The sequence below is a fragment of the Callorhinchus milii genome, unplaced genomic scaffold (assembly GCF_018977255.1).
Source record: "Callorhinchus milii isolate IMCB2004 unplaced genomic scaffold, IMCB_Cmil_1.0 Scaffold13, whole genome shotgun sequence".
Lineage (NCBI taxonomy): Eukaryota > Metazoa > Chordata > Chondrichthyes > Chimaeriformes > Callorhinchidae > Callorhinchus > Callorhinchus milii.
The window spans coordinates 3,337,837-3,355,546 of record NW_024704754.1 but is presented as its reverse complement, the minus strand read 5'-3'; the positions used below and the strand labels follow the sequence as shown (position 1 = coordinate 3,355,546).

Below are 17,710 nucleotides of genomic sequence, written 5' to 3'. Positions count from 1 at the left end.
AATTCAGATATAACTGACTGATTAAACAGTCCTCACATCAACATTTTCTTTCGTGTTATTAAAACTGAATAAATTCCCAGACCCATAAGGATTAGAAAGAGCATTGATGGAAAGTGTACTAACTGAGACTGTGGATTAATCTACGTTTGCTATTTATGAGCCGCCCCACAAAAACAATATATTGTTACATTTAATAATAATAATCCTTGAATTTATTATGGCACCTTATCACATTGTTGCCTCAAAGCGCTTCACAGAATATATTGTAAAGTGAACTGACTGTGTATTTTATGGAGGATTTAATTAAATTTAATTTTGTGGGGATTAAAGAGAAGGTATTCAATTGGAATTACCTAACACATCAATAATTAAATCCTAAATAGGATGCCCCAACGGGTGCCCGAATGATCTAAATAGAGTTTACAACATGATTTCAATTTAAAAAGGGGAGTTATGCAAATAAATTTGTTGGAAAGCAATGGAAAATATGGTTTGGAATCGTTTCATGCCACCAGTCGCCCAGCACCACACAAGACACCAGGAACAGCAACTAGACACATGTTCCATTATCAGACATTGGCAGTAGATCCCGGGGTCTAAAATTCCACCTGGTCTTAGTCATTTAAGAGTTAAGATCATGCAAAATTATGGAAAATTCTTCAATTCAGCAATTTAGAACTGGCTTCCAAATTATGGTTGAATGTAAGAATTTCCAGCATCCTACAAAAGGTCCTTGTGACAAAGTGGCCTCAAATACACCAGACACTGAACCTGCACACCTTGCCAACCACCAGGAACTAAAACTAAACATAAGAATAAATTGGTCATTCAATCCACGACTGTTTGTGGTGACGCTGCTGTACGCATTTGGCTGCTGTGTTTCGCCCACAAAATTTACAGTCAATTCACTTTGCAGTATATCCTGTAAAGCGCTTTGAGACGCCTTGAAGACGTGATAAGGCGCTATATTAAATGCTGCACCACTATCACCCTGGGGAAGGGTGTGAGCAAGATATCTTCGGGGCCAAGGTAACATGTCTGGCAATGGAAGATTGGAATTGAGTCAATCCTTTGTGGTGCTCTCAGCAGTGTGTACCCCTGGCCAGGCTGGTAAGTAGTTTACCAGGACACTGGATGATGGACTAGCTAACCTATCTCATTGGCAAGTCTTGGAGGAGCAAACTAGTCACTGGGGGCTAGCATGCTTCCCGTCTGGCTCCAGGTAAGCCTCCAAGGTAAAACCCTAATAGGTAACGTGGTCCTAACTAGATTAAACAACAGGAAGCTTACCAGTGGACTGCAATAGTAGGCTGCACAGATGGTTAAAATCCAGCAATACTCCATTGCACACTATGGGGGCACGAAGCCTTGATTCTTCCCAATCTATGTCTAAATTCTCTGGGATTAGGTGAGAAAAGTGTGTTTCATTGGATGGAGGCTTCAAATCAAGGGAAATCAAATCAATATCAAATCAAGGAACTATTATTCATTGTGAGACAAATAGATTACCCTTTTACGTCACTTTCCTGGCTTATTACAGACTGGGAAACTCACCAACGACAACAACAACAAGATTCCATTTATAGAGCGCCTTTCACGTCGGGAGGACGTCCCAAGGCGCTGGACAGTTGGGTCAGGAAATAGATGTCAAGAGGCCAACGTTCTACCGTGCCACAAACGCACCTGCTACTCTGTGAACTGTATTTGAACATTTATGTCTTTATTATTAATTAATGAATTAATTCCTAAGAGAAAATCAAGGCAAGTAACACACTCTTCTGTGATTAATGTACGTTTGATAAATTCTGTGTCAATCTGACTCAGGTTAAGGTAGCACTCTTGCTACCTTGAACAGGAATACGGGGAAACAATATCTCATCTGCAAAAACACACGAATCCCCAAGCGTTACAAGAGGCAACAAATGCTGAACCCACAACATTCAGACTCAGAGGTGTACGCCAAACTAAGCCAAGCTGTCAGATAATTAATTGGTTACGAGTATATTAAGCTTTTAAAACCTACATCCGGAAATCAATTGTTTGCCCACAGGTTCACCTTTCTAAATATTGGTTTTGCTGGAGACAATGCTACACATACATACGCTTGACACACTTTCTAGTTTAGGATTTTCTGCGTTTCAGGAAGCCTGAAGGAGCTTCAAACGGCAATGACCTCTCCAAGCCACCCTCAATGTCAGTATGGCTCCTTTCTCGTCTCTTATCTCGCCCACAAAATATTTGCCTGTCCAGGTGGACGTGGGTTGGGGCGGGGAGGGGAGAGGGTTAGGGGGGAGTGGAATGACAATGATCAGCAAAAAAAAAAGTGGTATTTTTACATCTACGTTGCATTTTTTTTAAGTAGTTTATTGTCTATTCCTATTTGAAATTCCGCAGTCACGAATGCTCCCATAACAGTGTAAGATAGGAAGCTCCAGAAATTGGGCCCAGCGATAATGTAAGATAAATGGTTATTTATTGGGTAAAGACTATGCTCCTTGCAATGTCTTTTAGCTTACCAATGCTTTCAGACAGACACAAAGTGCGCAATGATGAGCACTGATCTCATAGGTGGTTTAGATATGGATAAGTTCATAGCTCTAGGAAAAGTTTCTGGACAGGAGAAGATTATCAGGAACATTGAAGACAGACTGAGACAGCAGTATCTTTTTACTATTAAAGCGAAGCAAAATTCTCTCAACCGAGTGTGGGGTCGAGAGCATATGTGAGAAAGAGGGAGTAAAAGGAGAGTACGGGGAGACATGCTGAGAAAAGATCCTTGCATTTGCTATCGCGTCTTATCATGTCTTCGAGACGTCTCAAAGCGCTTCACAGAATTCAATACAAAGTGAATTGACTTGTGTATTTTGTGGGCGAAATGCAGCAGCCAATTGCACACAGCAGTGTCCCACAAAAGAGTCGGGGATTGAAATGACCAATTTATTATTTTTTCAAAGGAACTATTACCCCCACCAATCGACTAACAACTGGGTTCCTACTTACAATACTCGAACCCAGGTCTCTCGCTTGCAGGCGAGTGCTCTAACCACTGAGCTACAGGACTCCACTCCAGATATGGGAAAAGTAACAAAATTGAAAGCAAAGAGGAAACCTTCTTTAAAGGCCAGATGCAGAATAATTCAAGATAACACTGGTTAAAATGGTGGAAGTTTGCAGAAAGATCACTTAAGTGACAGCCACAGAACAAGTACCAGAGAGAGACAGTTTGAGCGAACTGAGATTATGGCTGCTGAATTCTGTAAACCCACGGGGGAACAGAGGAAGTGAATTCCGGTGCTGTTATTTCATTTATAATTCAACGAGGACGTGGGGTTACATCAAGTGCAAGACGAGACAACGCACGATTCACTGGAAATGAGAGTAGGCATGTCTCTGGAATCATGAAGTTTAAATAAAGTTAGTGAAATGCCAGGCAGTGACTTAGCTCACTGAGAGCTGAGCCATTAGCTCCATTACTACTCAGAAGCAGCCAGGCTTTAATCCACGTGGAAGGAAGTGGCCTGTAATAGCTTTGGCGCACTGAAAGGCTGTCAAGAGTGCTTTGTAAATAATACACAACTTTGTGTTGGAATGGCCGTACGTGTTTTGTGCGTTAATCAAAAGCCAAGTAGAAGCAATAATTTAGGGCTATTCTCTAAACCCCCCCCACCACCCACCCACCAACACATGCACGCACACACACCTGTACACATTACTTTAACAACAACAACAAATTACATTTGTATAGCACATTTCACGTCAGGAGGACATCCCAAGGCTCTGGATAGTCAGGGATCCACACCCGAGCTGGTGGTTGGGATCAGGAAGGGGTGGCGGGCGGGGAGAGTAGGGGTAGGAGGGTGACCGAAGGCACGGTCGAAGAGGAGGATCTTGAGACGGGTCTTGAAGGAGGCAAGAACTTGATTTAGAACTACCATTCTATCATGCTAAATCAATGGTAGAGGTATAGTGGTGTCACGGAAAAGCATTACAATGGTGGCATTGATTATCCATTAATGTGTATTGTGTTGGAAACGAATAAGAAATAATTTATTAAACCTTTCAATATGATAATGATCGTGACTTTTAACTGCAATTATGGCCGCAACAACATTTCATCTCATTTCCATCGAGTTTAAAAACCAAGCCGTCCACTTCACAAGCACAGGATCAGTTTTCGAACAAAGGGGAAAAATACCTTTGTGCATTGTAGTCCCTGTATCAGTCTAAGCGCGTGCCAAAGGCTCTTCTGGTAAAATATAATAATAATAATTTGATCAGTCAATCCATGACTGTTTATGCAACACTGCTTTGTGCAATTGGCTGCTGAGTTTCGGCCCAAAAATATATACTGTCAATTCACTTTACAGTCTATCCTGTGAAGCGCTTTGAGACGTCTCGAACACGTGATAAGGCGCTATATCAAATGCAAGGATTATTATTATTATGATGATCTTAGGAGGTCCATAAAGTTTTTGTTAGAAAACAGGCGTAAGACCTACATATATAATACCGAACTTCACAAAACACTGAATATTTACATTCAGGGAAATTAAATATTTTGTCTGTCTGACCATCTTCAACCCTCTCTGGTTTGGCTGTCCATCTGTTTGGGTTGCAGTTACCTCTCATATTAAGCTATTTATTTCCCTTTTAGTACAGTAGAACCTGCATTAAGTATCATCTTTACAAATCATACATTTGCCCGAATCGTACCATGACCCAAGTCCCATTCAGTTTCCTATCAAAACCACTTTGATGCCTTTGCACTACTCATATTAATCACCTCCCAACTTGTAATCCCGCTCCCCTCCATTACTCCCGCACTTACCGGCTGCATTGAATCGCGGGAAACATCGTCTTGACCCATCACCGCATTGCACTTAACGGCTGCACTGATGAATTATCGCATACACACTTACCAGCTGCATTAAATGACGCATGCATTCATTTATTATTGATTAAAATGGATTTTATGCGAGTTGTACAGTTTGCCTGCAAATTGGACTTTGCCTAAGTTGTATCAAAAGTTACGGTCCCGACTGATATGACGTATGTGAGTTTTACTGTACTCTTTTACATCTGGACACGACGAGAACTAAAAGAATTCTCTTCGAACCAGACTAATGAATGTACAGACTCCCAACGATAGCATTTGATGCTGTGTTGACTAACTCCTTCACTTAGAGTTCAGTGGGTAAATGGATCGACAGATCCCTGATCTGCGCTGGGTTAGTTACTCTTGGCATTGCGAGGGTTGGGGCACGACAATTGACCTCGACTGGGGAGGTAAAAGTGGCGAAAAAAATAGATAGCCTCAGCTCACGTGCAAAATAGCAACATGAGCAAGGAAACACAGAGCAGCTGGCATATTTATATCCGTATCCCAACATGAGACACTGAGGTGAGCAGTAAATTAGAGGGAATAAAACAAGCCGCAAGAGAATGCACAAGAGAAAATTATCATCAATATTTTATTGTGTAATCTTGGAAAGGAAATGTTTCTGGAAACAGGTTCCATGAGATTGAGTGAACAGGACTGGACATAATGTCTTGCTCTTTGCTGGCGTTCTAACAGTTACAGTCTGTCATTCTTGCGAGTCAACCGAAGGGGATTGAGGAAAGCAGGAAAAAACACTTAGATTTCCTACCGGCAATAACAATTGAAGAGCTTATTTAGAGAAAAAAAATAAAGTACAGAATAAAATATGAGCAGGAGTCTGCTCTGAAGCCCGACATGCTTGAAAAGTTTTGATGCTTTAAGAAACTACAAACACAAGAGCAGTTTAAAAGTTCACTTAAACCCCCAGGTGCACTCACAACCTTTACCACTTACAACTCGCTTCATAATATGGAGTTCAATGAGGTGGGGATCAGAAATATAGAATCCCGGAAGTACCAGGATTTGACTAACGCCATTTTGCTGGAAATCCGCTCAGTCGCCCACTTCAGCCCTTCGGCTCTCATCCAACTTCACGGGAATCAGAACCAAGATCAGTATCTGAGCTCAGTCACAATTATAGTAATAATAATAATAATCCTTGCATTCGATATAGCAATTTTCAACAACGACCCCAGGCTGTTCTTTTCCACCACAGGCGGCAGACAGGACCTTGGTTTAACGTGCAAACGGGCTGCGGGAAGTCACTATAATTTTACACCATAGAATAATATGCAGCTGTTTGTCACCTAATGTCTGATAGATCTTGTAAATCACATTAACCCAAATGTTTATTCATCAGTGGTCATTTGAATTTGACATTGACAGACAGCGATACACCACAATCTCGTTTTCAATCAGAAATGAATTGTCTCGGCGGAGGCTGAGCTGTTCACACATTACTCCACCGAAGAGGTGCTCTAATGGTGCAAACAAGGTCAGCCGAATTTGCAGCTGACTTCAAAGAAAAATGCTGTCTCATTTTCATTCACAGTGTACATTATCCCTTGCAAACCGCTTCAGTGGTAAATTGAAGCCTTATTAAAGTTGGAAGGTTATGTAAAGATGTTCGGATACACAGCATCTTCTGAAGCTGTGCGGAAAGAGCGGTTGTCAGAAGATCAGAGACTGATCACAATGTGTAGTTGGAGCTCTCTGGAGCTCTCTTCTCGGGCAGGTTTGCAGATCCAATTGATGTTTATGATAATAATCCTTGTATTTGATATAATACAAGATGAATAGGACGTGAGGAAACGGCAGCCTGCACACATCAATGTCCCATAAATAAAAAAACTCCCCGTCGTGTGTTGGGGCACTCACCAGATTATAAAACTGTGGGGAACACACCCTGTGCTGGCCGTGTGTAAACACGGGGTTGTATCATGCAACATGTGAAAACCGTGTGAACACGCGTATGTAATAATTTATCTTTAATCGTTTATTAAATTGCTACAATCGACAAAATGTTCAGCCTAAAAGATTGATTTTTTTCCCCCCACCTCATAAGCACGAGCCTGTAAAACGAATCCCGGTTTCAATTGTTCGTTCACTGGACGGGTAGTTTATCGCTAGTACCTACAGGAAACAGCGCTCATCACACGTGCTCGAGATCAGTGACCTGGGGTGCAGCTGGTACTAGTCGGTCCTCTTCAGCAATCGGCGGCTTCTGAGATAAATCAATGAAGTGAAAGCAGATTATACGCAAAATCATGGCAGAAGATGTTAGTGATTTGCCATAAATGCGATCTTAAACCAGGATTATCATAAAGCACGAGGTAAAGAGCATTCTGTCCAGTCCATTCAACGGATAATGCAATGAATCATCCTTGCAGACAGCAAAAAACATTGAACAAATACACAGGTCACACAAAAGCAATTTAATCTGTAACTTGTGTTGCTGTTGTGAGTTAGCCCTCGCCAGTGAATTGTCAGCTTCTTATGACCGGACCAGTTAAGTGAAAAATGGACAATTGGACGAACACGTTAAGGTCTGATCAGGATTTTACATCTAAGTATTGTACTTGGCTCAGGAACTCTGTACAAAGAGAACTGAACATTGTTTGTTCAGTCAGAAACCTCCACTTGGAGAAGATTGAGTGTATCCAGAGTTCATTGCAACAACTGTTACGATTGACATTAAACCACAACTTTGTTTGACTGTTCTGTGGTTGAAAAGAGAAAAATACTGAAATCTATATCTGTATTCATTGGGGAGACACTGCACGGATTGGAAGAATCCACACAATGTATAGTCCTTTGCCTCAAGGCTCTGTGGTGAATTTTATTTTAAAACGTGCATTTTAACTAATTCAATATATCTTACGTGAATTCTGACAGATGGCTGAATTGCATTCCACTTTAATGTGAAAGCCACACATTAAACCAACAGACCTGTATTCTTTATTTTATCTGTTTTTTACCGTTTATAACTGTTTATCTATTTAAATTCCATAATACCTTTACACTGTGCTGTCAGAGGCAAGAGAGACAGTCAGAAAACAACAACAACAACATAATTTCATTTGTAAAGCGCCTTTCATGTCGGGAGGACGTCCCAAGGGGCTGGACATTCGGGGATCAGAACACGAGAGTGGTGCGGGGGGGGGGTGGGTCAGGGTTGGGATGAGGGAAGGCAGCGAGGTAGGAGGCCGGCTGAAGGCACGGTCGAAAAGGTCTCGAGCCGTGCCTTGATGGAGGAAAGGGAGGGAGCAAGGCAAAGGGATCGAGGGATGGCTTTCCAAAGGGCGCGGGCAGAGGTGGCAAGAACGCAGCAGTGAAAGACGTGGGCATGAGACGATTACACGGAAAGATGTGGGCAGATTGTAAAGGATTGCGTCATTTCTAGGACATTAACAATGTAATGATTACCTTACATCTGCAATCACAGAGATTGATTGTTAACAGCAATTAACCTCTGGCTGAGAAAACTGACAAGAAGATAAATTCTCTATCAAATCTGACGGATCTCAATGAAGCCAGTACAATTAGCAGCACAATTTGTTGTACATGGTTTTTTTTTTCCCGGGTCACCTCCTTCAGAGCTGTACCTGCACAGTGTTTCACAAACAACAGTATAATGTTCTTTCTGAGGATTAGAAGCTGTACAGTCTATGCCTCAGACTCAGTAACTCCCCTCTCAGTTCCCACAAAGGAATGTATTCAAAACAACAACAAAAATAAGGTGGTAAAATTAATATTTGTTTTGAACAGTTTCAGTTTTCGACCACAAATGTTAAGCCAAGGCTCTGCCCGTCTGCTGTTCAGGTAGATGTTAAAGATCCCATAACATAAGTCTAAAAGAGATGGGAGTTTTCTTTCAAGGACCAAAAAATGATGGTACGTACTGGCTGTTAGTAGGACGCTGTCGTGTGCAAATTGGCTGCCGTGCTTCCCGTAAGCACTGTTTATCAAATTTTGATGCGATAAGGCGCTATATCAAACACACAGATTACTTGTTCAGATGGGCGCAGATCTAGACACACGCACAAACACACACAGAACGACAGAAACACAAACACACACACAAACCACTATCTCTCGAACAGAAGTAGTAATCCGGGATGAATTTCCCTCTCCCGAGCATAGAAGGTCAATTCAAAGCCAAAGCCGTGGAATCCTGTAGCTCAGTGGTTAGAGCACTCGCCTCGCAAGGGAGAGACCTGGGTACGATTCCCAGCAGGGCGCAATGTTGGGCAAGCTTCCTTGCTCCACACACCGCTGTTTACTTAGCGGTTGTTAATTGCTTTTCCGTGGGTAATAATTCCTTCAATCATTTTTTTTTAAAAATGTTAAATGGATCACTCAATCCACGACCGTTTGTGGGATGGTCTGTGATGTTCGGCTCGGACTGCTGTGTGTAATTGACTGCTGCATTTCGCCCACAAAATATACCTTCAATTCACTCTACAGTATATTCTGTGAAGCGCTTCGAGATGGCTCAAAGACGTGATAAGGCGCTATATCAAATGCAAGGATTATTATTATTATTATTATTTCAAGTGTCTCACAGCTGTCTGAGCCAAGATAATGTAACTCATCACAGTCCGGATATCGAATTTGACAGCTCACAGTTCATTTACCATTAAACTCATGTTTCGAAGGAGAAATCCTGAGAAATACAGTAACTAAAATTTCTGGCACTCTCCTTTACCCCCTACTTTAACAGGATATCATCACGTCTTATGTTCCGAGACAAAGCCTTTCAGAACATGGTTTTGAACGCACATGAAGCAACAATGTCACTGCGAGTCACTGGGCTCTCGCTCACGTCACTGCTGATCTTGATTCGCAAAGGTGATTCTCGGCTGTGGTAAAGTGGGCAGTTGGTTACAGTTCACTTCTCTAATTTAACGATGATCTCGATTCAACAACGGCCGGTAACATCAGGCCATTTAGGATTCCTCTCGCAGTGAATTCATGAAGTGTAACGTAAGAAGACACTGTGAAGAGGAAGTGGTGCCCATTCAAGAGGTCGGTAGAGAGTGACAGGCACCGACTGTCACATTTCACCAATTCCTGAGGCGTAGTAGTTTAGAGCACTCGCCTCGCAAGCGAGAGGACCTGGGTTTGATTCCTGGGCCGGGCGAAACGTTGGGCAAGTTTCTTTACTCCACACTCCTCTGTTCATCTAGTTGTTAGTCGATTGGCATATCGCTATCCAGACGTGTAATAATCCCTCCAAAGAAATAACAAATTGATCACTCAATCCACGACTGTCTGTGGGACACTGCTGTGTGCAATTGGCTGCTGCATTTCGCCCACAAAATATACAGTCAATTCACTTAACAGTGTGTTCTCTGAAGCGTTTTGAGACGTCTCAAAGACGTGATGAGGCGCTACACCAAATGCAAGGATTATTATTATCATTACTAATTCTCGGCATCTTCATGAAAGATTGCCCGGAAAACATTTGCCACAAATGCGTCACGTAAAAACCTGAAAAGCATCTGGATTTCGAACCCAAAGTGCTGGTTCTGCTCTGCGAGAGACATCAAGTCTCAGTCCTTCCAACGTTCTGAAAGAAGCCCAACATTACAGCCAGAGGGAGAAGACTCTTCTAAGCTAAGCCACCAACCTGGATAGCGTTCAAACCCAACTCCCACAGGTGAAAGATTTGTGCTCTACCAGATCGTGCCACACAGTCGCACAGGCACACCCTGAGCTTTTTAACAATTGATGAGATGCTCGTGCTGTTCTATACAAGGCTATTTTCAACCACTTTGCAGTGATTGTGCATGAATCCACTTCATTAGCGTTCCTACGAGACTGTCATGAGGTAAGAGATACAAGGCATGGTATCTTGAGGCCAGCCCAGGGTTATTGAAATGCATCCAAGGAAACAAGCAAGTGATATTATTGGTCATATTATTCGTGCCTGCTGATGGAAACTCTAATAATCTAAAGAGGCAATCTCTTTATCAACATCAATTTGCATTTGTGTGTGTGTGTGTGTGTGTGTGTGTGTAAAGAGAGAGGGAAGTGCCCATCACAAATAAATCACACATAAAAGTCAGCATTTTGGCAAGATCGGGTCACTGGCTCATCTATTTGCTTATAAACGAATAAAAGTTTGCCCCAACATTTTTGATGCAGAAATCGCCCCCTTAAAACACGTCAAATTCTGAGTGTAATGTCTGCAGTCTCTTTAACAATCAGTTAGCATCAGGGGGATTTGTACACTCGATAGAACTGTGTGTCGTTCGGCAGAGGATCAAAGGTGTTTCGTCTAATACTAGTGCCAATTTCATTGCTGACAGGATCCAGCCAAATAGAAGTTGGAAGATAGTTCTAAAATAAGTTGCGCACAGCTCAGATCGGATAAAGTCCTGCACTGTGTTACTGCACTGCATGAAAGATTAAAGTTAGAAATGTTTTAACTGGGTTTAGGTTTACTTTCTGTAGACATAAGGAAAGATCAAGCTCGAGGATTTACGTTCAAATTTAGATTAGTTTTTACGGGGCTTATTTTGGGGTGGGGGGGGGGCGGGGGAGAATTAGCATTAATCTCAAAAGGCAGCAGTAATTCTGTACTTTGAAGCTCCAGATTGAAGGTCTTGGTTGAGGTAGACTTCCTCTTTGAAGGATTTACGTAACTTGTGAGGCTTTGAAAGCGCAAAGCCCTCAAGTCGTTAAATGCCAGAATACCAGCATTTGTTAACTCGGCATAAGGAATACAGAAGCCAGAGTTAGTCCACGGTGACATGATCAACGCTGTCATTGATTCGTGCAAAGAGCTGCTTAACAAAGACTTACTCTCGCAATCTGTGTGGTAGCTTTACATGAGCTTACAAGTGCTAACAATCCCAAAGTACTCAATGAAACGAAAGAACTTAAATGACAAAAAGATTTGAAGGTTTGAGCCTGTGAACCTCTTTATTTATATGTCTCAGGAACCTTCAGTTCACCTCACATGAAGTCCTTCAAAATGGTATTCGACATCATCTGTGAAGACGACTGTCAAACGGGAGTTTAAACAATTGCCAGTTTCAAACACTGATGTTATTGGCAACTGCTCAAATAATTCCGCATGGCAGGAATTTATTATCATGACATATAATCCGCTGCCACAAGCTTTTGCTCTCGTGAGAGGATGCAATTTGTGAGGATACTGTCAGCTTTAATTATTAATGCGAACGCAAAAAATGGGTCAGGAGATGAACACTTTTGACTACGATTAGAACGAATGGTTTTAAAAGTAAATTAGATACTTGTATCTCACTGCTGCCCAGACGATTTGCACAAATGAAAACCAGCAAACGTTCTGAAAGTATTTCCATTTAGACCACAATTGCAGATGCTTTGCAGAAATTGGTTTTTTCACGAGTTGCTTAGACACGCCAGAGCGAGAGAGCCGAATTATCAGCAATTTATTAAATCACAAGAAGAATCAAGCATTTGTATTCCTTTCAACCGAGTTCAATTTCGTGCATACCCCTTACTTCATTGTTTCTCCTTGTTCTCTTAGTTCTAAGCCATTGAAAAATTACAGTGTAAATCTGAACCAGAACAGAGGGAATATTAATCCTGAATCAACTCTCTTGGCTTGACGCCCTCTTTAACCTTCCACATTACCAATTACAAGGCCGTCTTGACAAACCTGGGCTATTTCAATCAGCAATCCTTTCTTTTGCTTAAAAGAACCCCTCCACATTTCCATAATTTGTACGTGTTCAGGTGGACATTAAAGAACCAGCGGCACCATTTCAAAAGAAAAGAGAATTTCTCTGGCTCCTAGCCAGGAAACATAAGATTAGGTTAGCTGAAGAAGGCCCTTCGGCTGATCTAATTACATCCCTCCAGAAAGATCACCATCCCATCCTCCCATCACAACTTCAAGTTAGTTTGTAAATCAGTTCAATGCCTGGCCTCAACTACTGTTCCTGACAACATGTTCCAGTCATCTCTGTGGCACAAAACTAATCTGTCCTAAAATCGCACCTCGCACGTTCTATTGTCGTGTTGCATCCTAAACTATTGTTCCGGGTTTACATTCCCAATCAATACATTTTTTTTTAAAAAAATAGTTAAAAATAGCCAAGAGAATACACTCCTGAGGATTTGTACCATGTTTTTCCTTTTGAATATTTTTTATAATTAATTTTTGTTTTATAATCTTCCCTGCAAATATTACCTCCTGGAAGCTGATGTCTCTGTTTTACTCAGGAGTTTTGTCTCTGTAGAAAATTAAACATCTTTGCATCCAGTTACAGTTGAGCAATTGCCTCGGGTGTAAATTTCCATAATTATATTTCCGTAAACCTGAGGTAATAATTGCTTGTTCTCAAAACAATAATTTTATAGCATAACTTCCACTGGCAAGTCAAGTAAGTGATAGAGAATTAATATCTTTTCTTCCGACAGATTTAAAATGTTTATGATAGTACGCTCGATAAAAAATAAGAAAATCTACATCGAGTCAAATATATAACAATAATAATAATCCTTTGCATTTGACTTAGCGCCTTATCACATCTTCGAGACATCTCAAAGCGCTTCACAGAATATACTGTAAAGTGAATTGACTGTATATTTTGTAGGCAAAATGCCCACAAAATATAGATCAAAGTTGTTACCGGGCAAAAAGTATCCAGCACTAGACAATATGTACAAGACGATAGCATACTCTCAGAATCTTTGTAAAAATGCACAGCCTAATTTTGTGGATTCATTACGCATCAAATACTAATCTTGCCGTTCTTGGGGGCAGCTAAATTGATCCTCGACAGTTTTAATCTTTTTTTTTCGGCCACTCTTGCCCCATTTGCAAATTATTTGCAACGTTCGATATTTCCTTTTCTTTTCGTGCCGTTCCTTACACGGCCACGGAATTCCTGCGGCTATGAGCTCAATTCCACACGTAACTGTCTGACAGGAGCTGCCCAGGAGCAGTCGATGCACGTTCCCAATGTGATCACTAGTGCACACCTCACTACAAAACATACATGAGTACAGCGAAGGGCAACAGCTGTTGATATTAACCAGTGATATCAATGGCATGACACGTACAGAAACCCATCACCATGCTTAAGACACCCGACTGACCCCAAAAAAGACTAACCAAACACAGGAATAAGATGTTAAATGGACGAAATGTGAGTCAATCCAAACAGTCTTTGATATACATGAGATGGTTTCCGTTAACCTCTGTTTATGGAGTAGCCGTAGCCATCAACAGGTCAACTTCAACAGTTTTCAATGGAGCATTTGCAGAGTCTGAAACAGGGCTTATTAGCCACATTATGGGTGATATTCAAGAGGCAACAATGACACTCGTAATGCAATCCCAACCTTTCTTTTAGAACAAACTCAGATTTTCTTTTTCTGTACTTTTTCTTTGCTTCATACAATGATCGGCCACTAACATGGTACGAGTAGCCGAGGCTGGGAGCTGTGCCTGAACAATGCGGGTCTGCTACCGTTATTTTGATAAAAGAGGAAAATGTGGGGGAAAACTGGCAAATATTCTAGGGATTTCTAAAAGTCAAACCCAGAAAACTCTAGGAATTTGTAATGAAAATGCTAGTATTGCTTACAGCACAGTAGGAGCCCTGATCCAAAGCCACTGTTAGATTCTGCTGCTTCTGCATCCTTTCTTTGAGAATCCAGTTGCACTTACATTGTATATTTGCATAAATATGCATTTTGTTTATTCTTCACCCACCTATCTGTTTGATGAGATGTATGCAGGATGTCAGCATGATTTATGAAACGCTCCTGTGGAATAAATATCATAGTCTTACAATGAGATGCAACCAAAGACATACATTTTGAAACACAACCCTTAATCTTGAAACAACACTGCGTCCCTCCCTTCTTTCAGAAAACATGGGCACATTCTTTCATTTCTTCCAGTTAATGTGATCGCTTCCAATGCATTTTAACTACGAGTTATGTTTTGGAGAGAAATTGTGTTTTATGAGTTGTTGCAATTGTCATTTATATACATCATGTTTCTCTTTGTCAGACATAGTTCCAATGCCAGAAAGAAGCATTTATACAGATAGCTAGGCTGCTTGGATTATACCCACGATAACACTGTATGTGTCAAGGACCATAGAATGAGGCTCCCATCAACTGGTATATTTGGAGGTTTGGTCTGCTCTGGTTTGCAGTGTTGTTCACCAACAAAGACAGTCATTATTGTGGAGTCCTGTTGCTCAGTGGTTAGAGCACTCGCTTTGCAAGTGAGAGACCTGAGTTCAATTCCAGGCAGAGGGCGAAACCTCGGGCAAGTTTCCTTACTCCACACAGAGCCTAATAATAATCCCTCCAAAAACCAAAAACAATAATTAAATTGGTCATTTTTAATCTCCGACTGTTTGTGGAACATTGCTGTGCGCAATTGGCTGCCGCGTTCGCCCACAAATATACAGGCAATTCACTTTACAGTGTGTTCTGTGAAGCGCTTTGGGACGTCCTCCCGACGTGAAAAGCGCTATATCAAATGCAAGGATTATTATTATTATTATACTTCATAATAATGTCCCTGAGAGTAAGGGTCAGCATGCTCGCCTCACAAGCTAGAAGACCTGGGTTCGATTCCCAGGCAGGGCGAAACCTTTAGGCGAGTTTCCTCACGCCACACGCCTCTGTTTACCTAGCGGTAAGTAGGAACCCAGTTGTTAGTCGACTGGCAGATCTGGGGGCAATAATCCCCCCTTTCAAAAAAACTTCAGTCACTCAATCCACGACTGTTTACAGGCACTGCTATGCGTAATTGGCTGCTCCATTTCACCCACAAAATAGTCAGTCCGCTTAACAGTAAATTCTGTGAAACGCTTTGAGACGTCTCAACAACATGATAAGGGGCTATATCAAATGCAAGGTTTATTATTATTAAGACAATTCATTACAGCTTGAGTTTGCTTATAACACATATAATGTGTATCCTCCTTGGGGGGGGGGGGGGGGGGGAGGTAAGCAGGGTCTCCTAGTAGCTTGACTCTGTGACGGTCTTGGTAGTCCGGTTCCTGAGCCAGGCAGGTCCACAGTATTCCAGGGTACTCCTGATGACAGCCTGACTCATCGGTATGATTTAGAAGGGCAGATCAGTCACTGGGGCAGGGAATCATACCACTCGGTCAGCTCCTGTTAATCCTGCAAGCCAAAGCCCTAAGAGGTAGAGTGGTCCTAGCTGGACGAGCAGCAGGAAAGCTTGTCAGACATCGCTCTCAATGGCAAACAATGCGGTTTTAGTTGATTAGACTCCAGCAGTTACCCCAATGTAGGCTCTGGGGTCTCCAAGCCTTGGCTCTTGTCAAGCGGCATCCTAATACCTTCTAGACTTAGGTAAACAGGAAGCATCCCTCTAGAGGGAGAACGTGCATTCCATTCCAACAATTTGTCTCTGAAATTTCCATGTGTAGGTTGGTGGGATGCACAGAATTCTCAGTTTGGTTTGGATGCTCTTAAGCATGGTGATGGGTTTCCACATGTGTCAGACACTCAGCTGATGCCCACCCACCCTCTCACCAATGTCCTGAAAATCAGCTTCTCACAACCTCCAGTTCAACGAGTCAATGTCGCCTCCTGCTTTGTACAAGTGCAGAAAACAGGAGTGGAGTTTTTGGTGACCCAATGAACTGGAAGTCAATCACTTTTTCTTCAAGTACAGAACTAGCCAGTGTGCAGGAAGTAAGTCAAACAGTTGCACACATGCACAGTAATACCTAGATGTCACGTGGGATGGGATTTAGGGAACCCAATACTGGGTTGTAACTAGGCTGCACAGGAATATTAATAATAATCCTGTCATTTGATATAACGCCTGATCACATCTTCGAGACGTCTTAATGCGCTTCACAGAATATACTGTAAAGTGAATTGATTGTATATTTTGTGGGCGAAAATATACAATCATTTCAGGAGTCTGTGGACATTAGCTGGACTAGCTTTAAACCCCCATAACTTTTGGGCACCTCTTACAGTCTACAGTCTTACCAGTCAAGTCCTGAGGGGAAAAAAGCCCAAGAGAAACATGTACTAAGAAGTACGTTAAATACACAATCCAAATTGGACATAAAAGAACACTTAGCATATGGAAGTAATTACTTTGTCAGTTATTCCTTTGCACACCAGAACTTTCAAGTCAAATATAATCAAATAAATCATTAAAATCATTCTTGCTGTCTGTTGACTGGGCAATAACATTCTATTGTAATAGCGGCATTAAACATTTATATCATGGTAATCCAAGAAATACAGCCATCATTTTAAGATGGAAGATAATCTGTCAGCGACCAACACATCACCCTCTGAATGATGGTCTTAAAAGTAAGCAGACAGAGGCCGTAAGTACACACTTGCACTGTTTTATTCTGAGATGGAAGAGATGACTTTCCAAATTTGATTCCGTGAGGTCATCTGAGAATTGATTTTCTTCCTGCTTTAGTTCTAAACAGACCGTGTTTAGCATTCTGTCGCTCCTTCTGTCTCCCTGCTGAGTGCTGAGTGATATTTTCTCCCACTCTTTGCCAATGTGGCATTGACCCCAGTAGCAGATCACAGGCCAAGACCAATGTGGCCTTGAATTTCATCCCATTCTCTCTGCAGAAGGTACCAGACCCCACTCTGTGCCTTTGCTCAATGAGCTGCCCAGATTGGAAAAAAAAGCATCGTCTGTCCCTTTAGGAGAAATGATTCCACGTAAACCTGCACGTGTTGGTATTTTTTTTACCGTCAAACAAAAATGGACCAATTTTTGCAGAGCATCAGATGTTAAAAGGTCAAAGATTTACAGATTTGACCACCTTCAGATGAGACGTTTTACAGAGG

General features: G+C 41.7%; 1 protein-coding gene across 1 annotated transcript in view; it reads right to left on the bottom strand.

Moving 5' to 3' along the window:
* The window catches only part of LOC103183744 (follistatin-related protein 5), a 108,777-nt gene extending 97,123 nt beyond the window's left edge, over positions 1-11,654 (bottom strand). The window contains exon 1 of the mRNA XM_007901388.2: positions 11,468-11,654. Coding sequence (XP_007899579.2) covers positions 11,468-11,654 — 187 coding nt within the window. The remainder of the gene's footprint in view (positions 1-11,467) is intronic.
* Between the last annotated feature and the right edge of the window lie 6,056 nt (positions 11,655-17,710).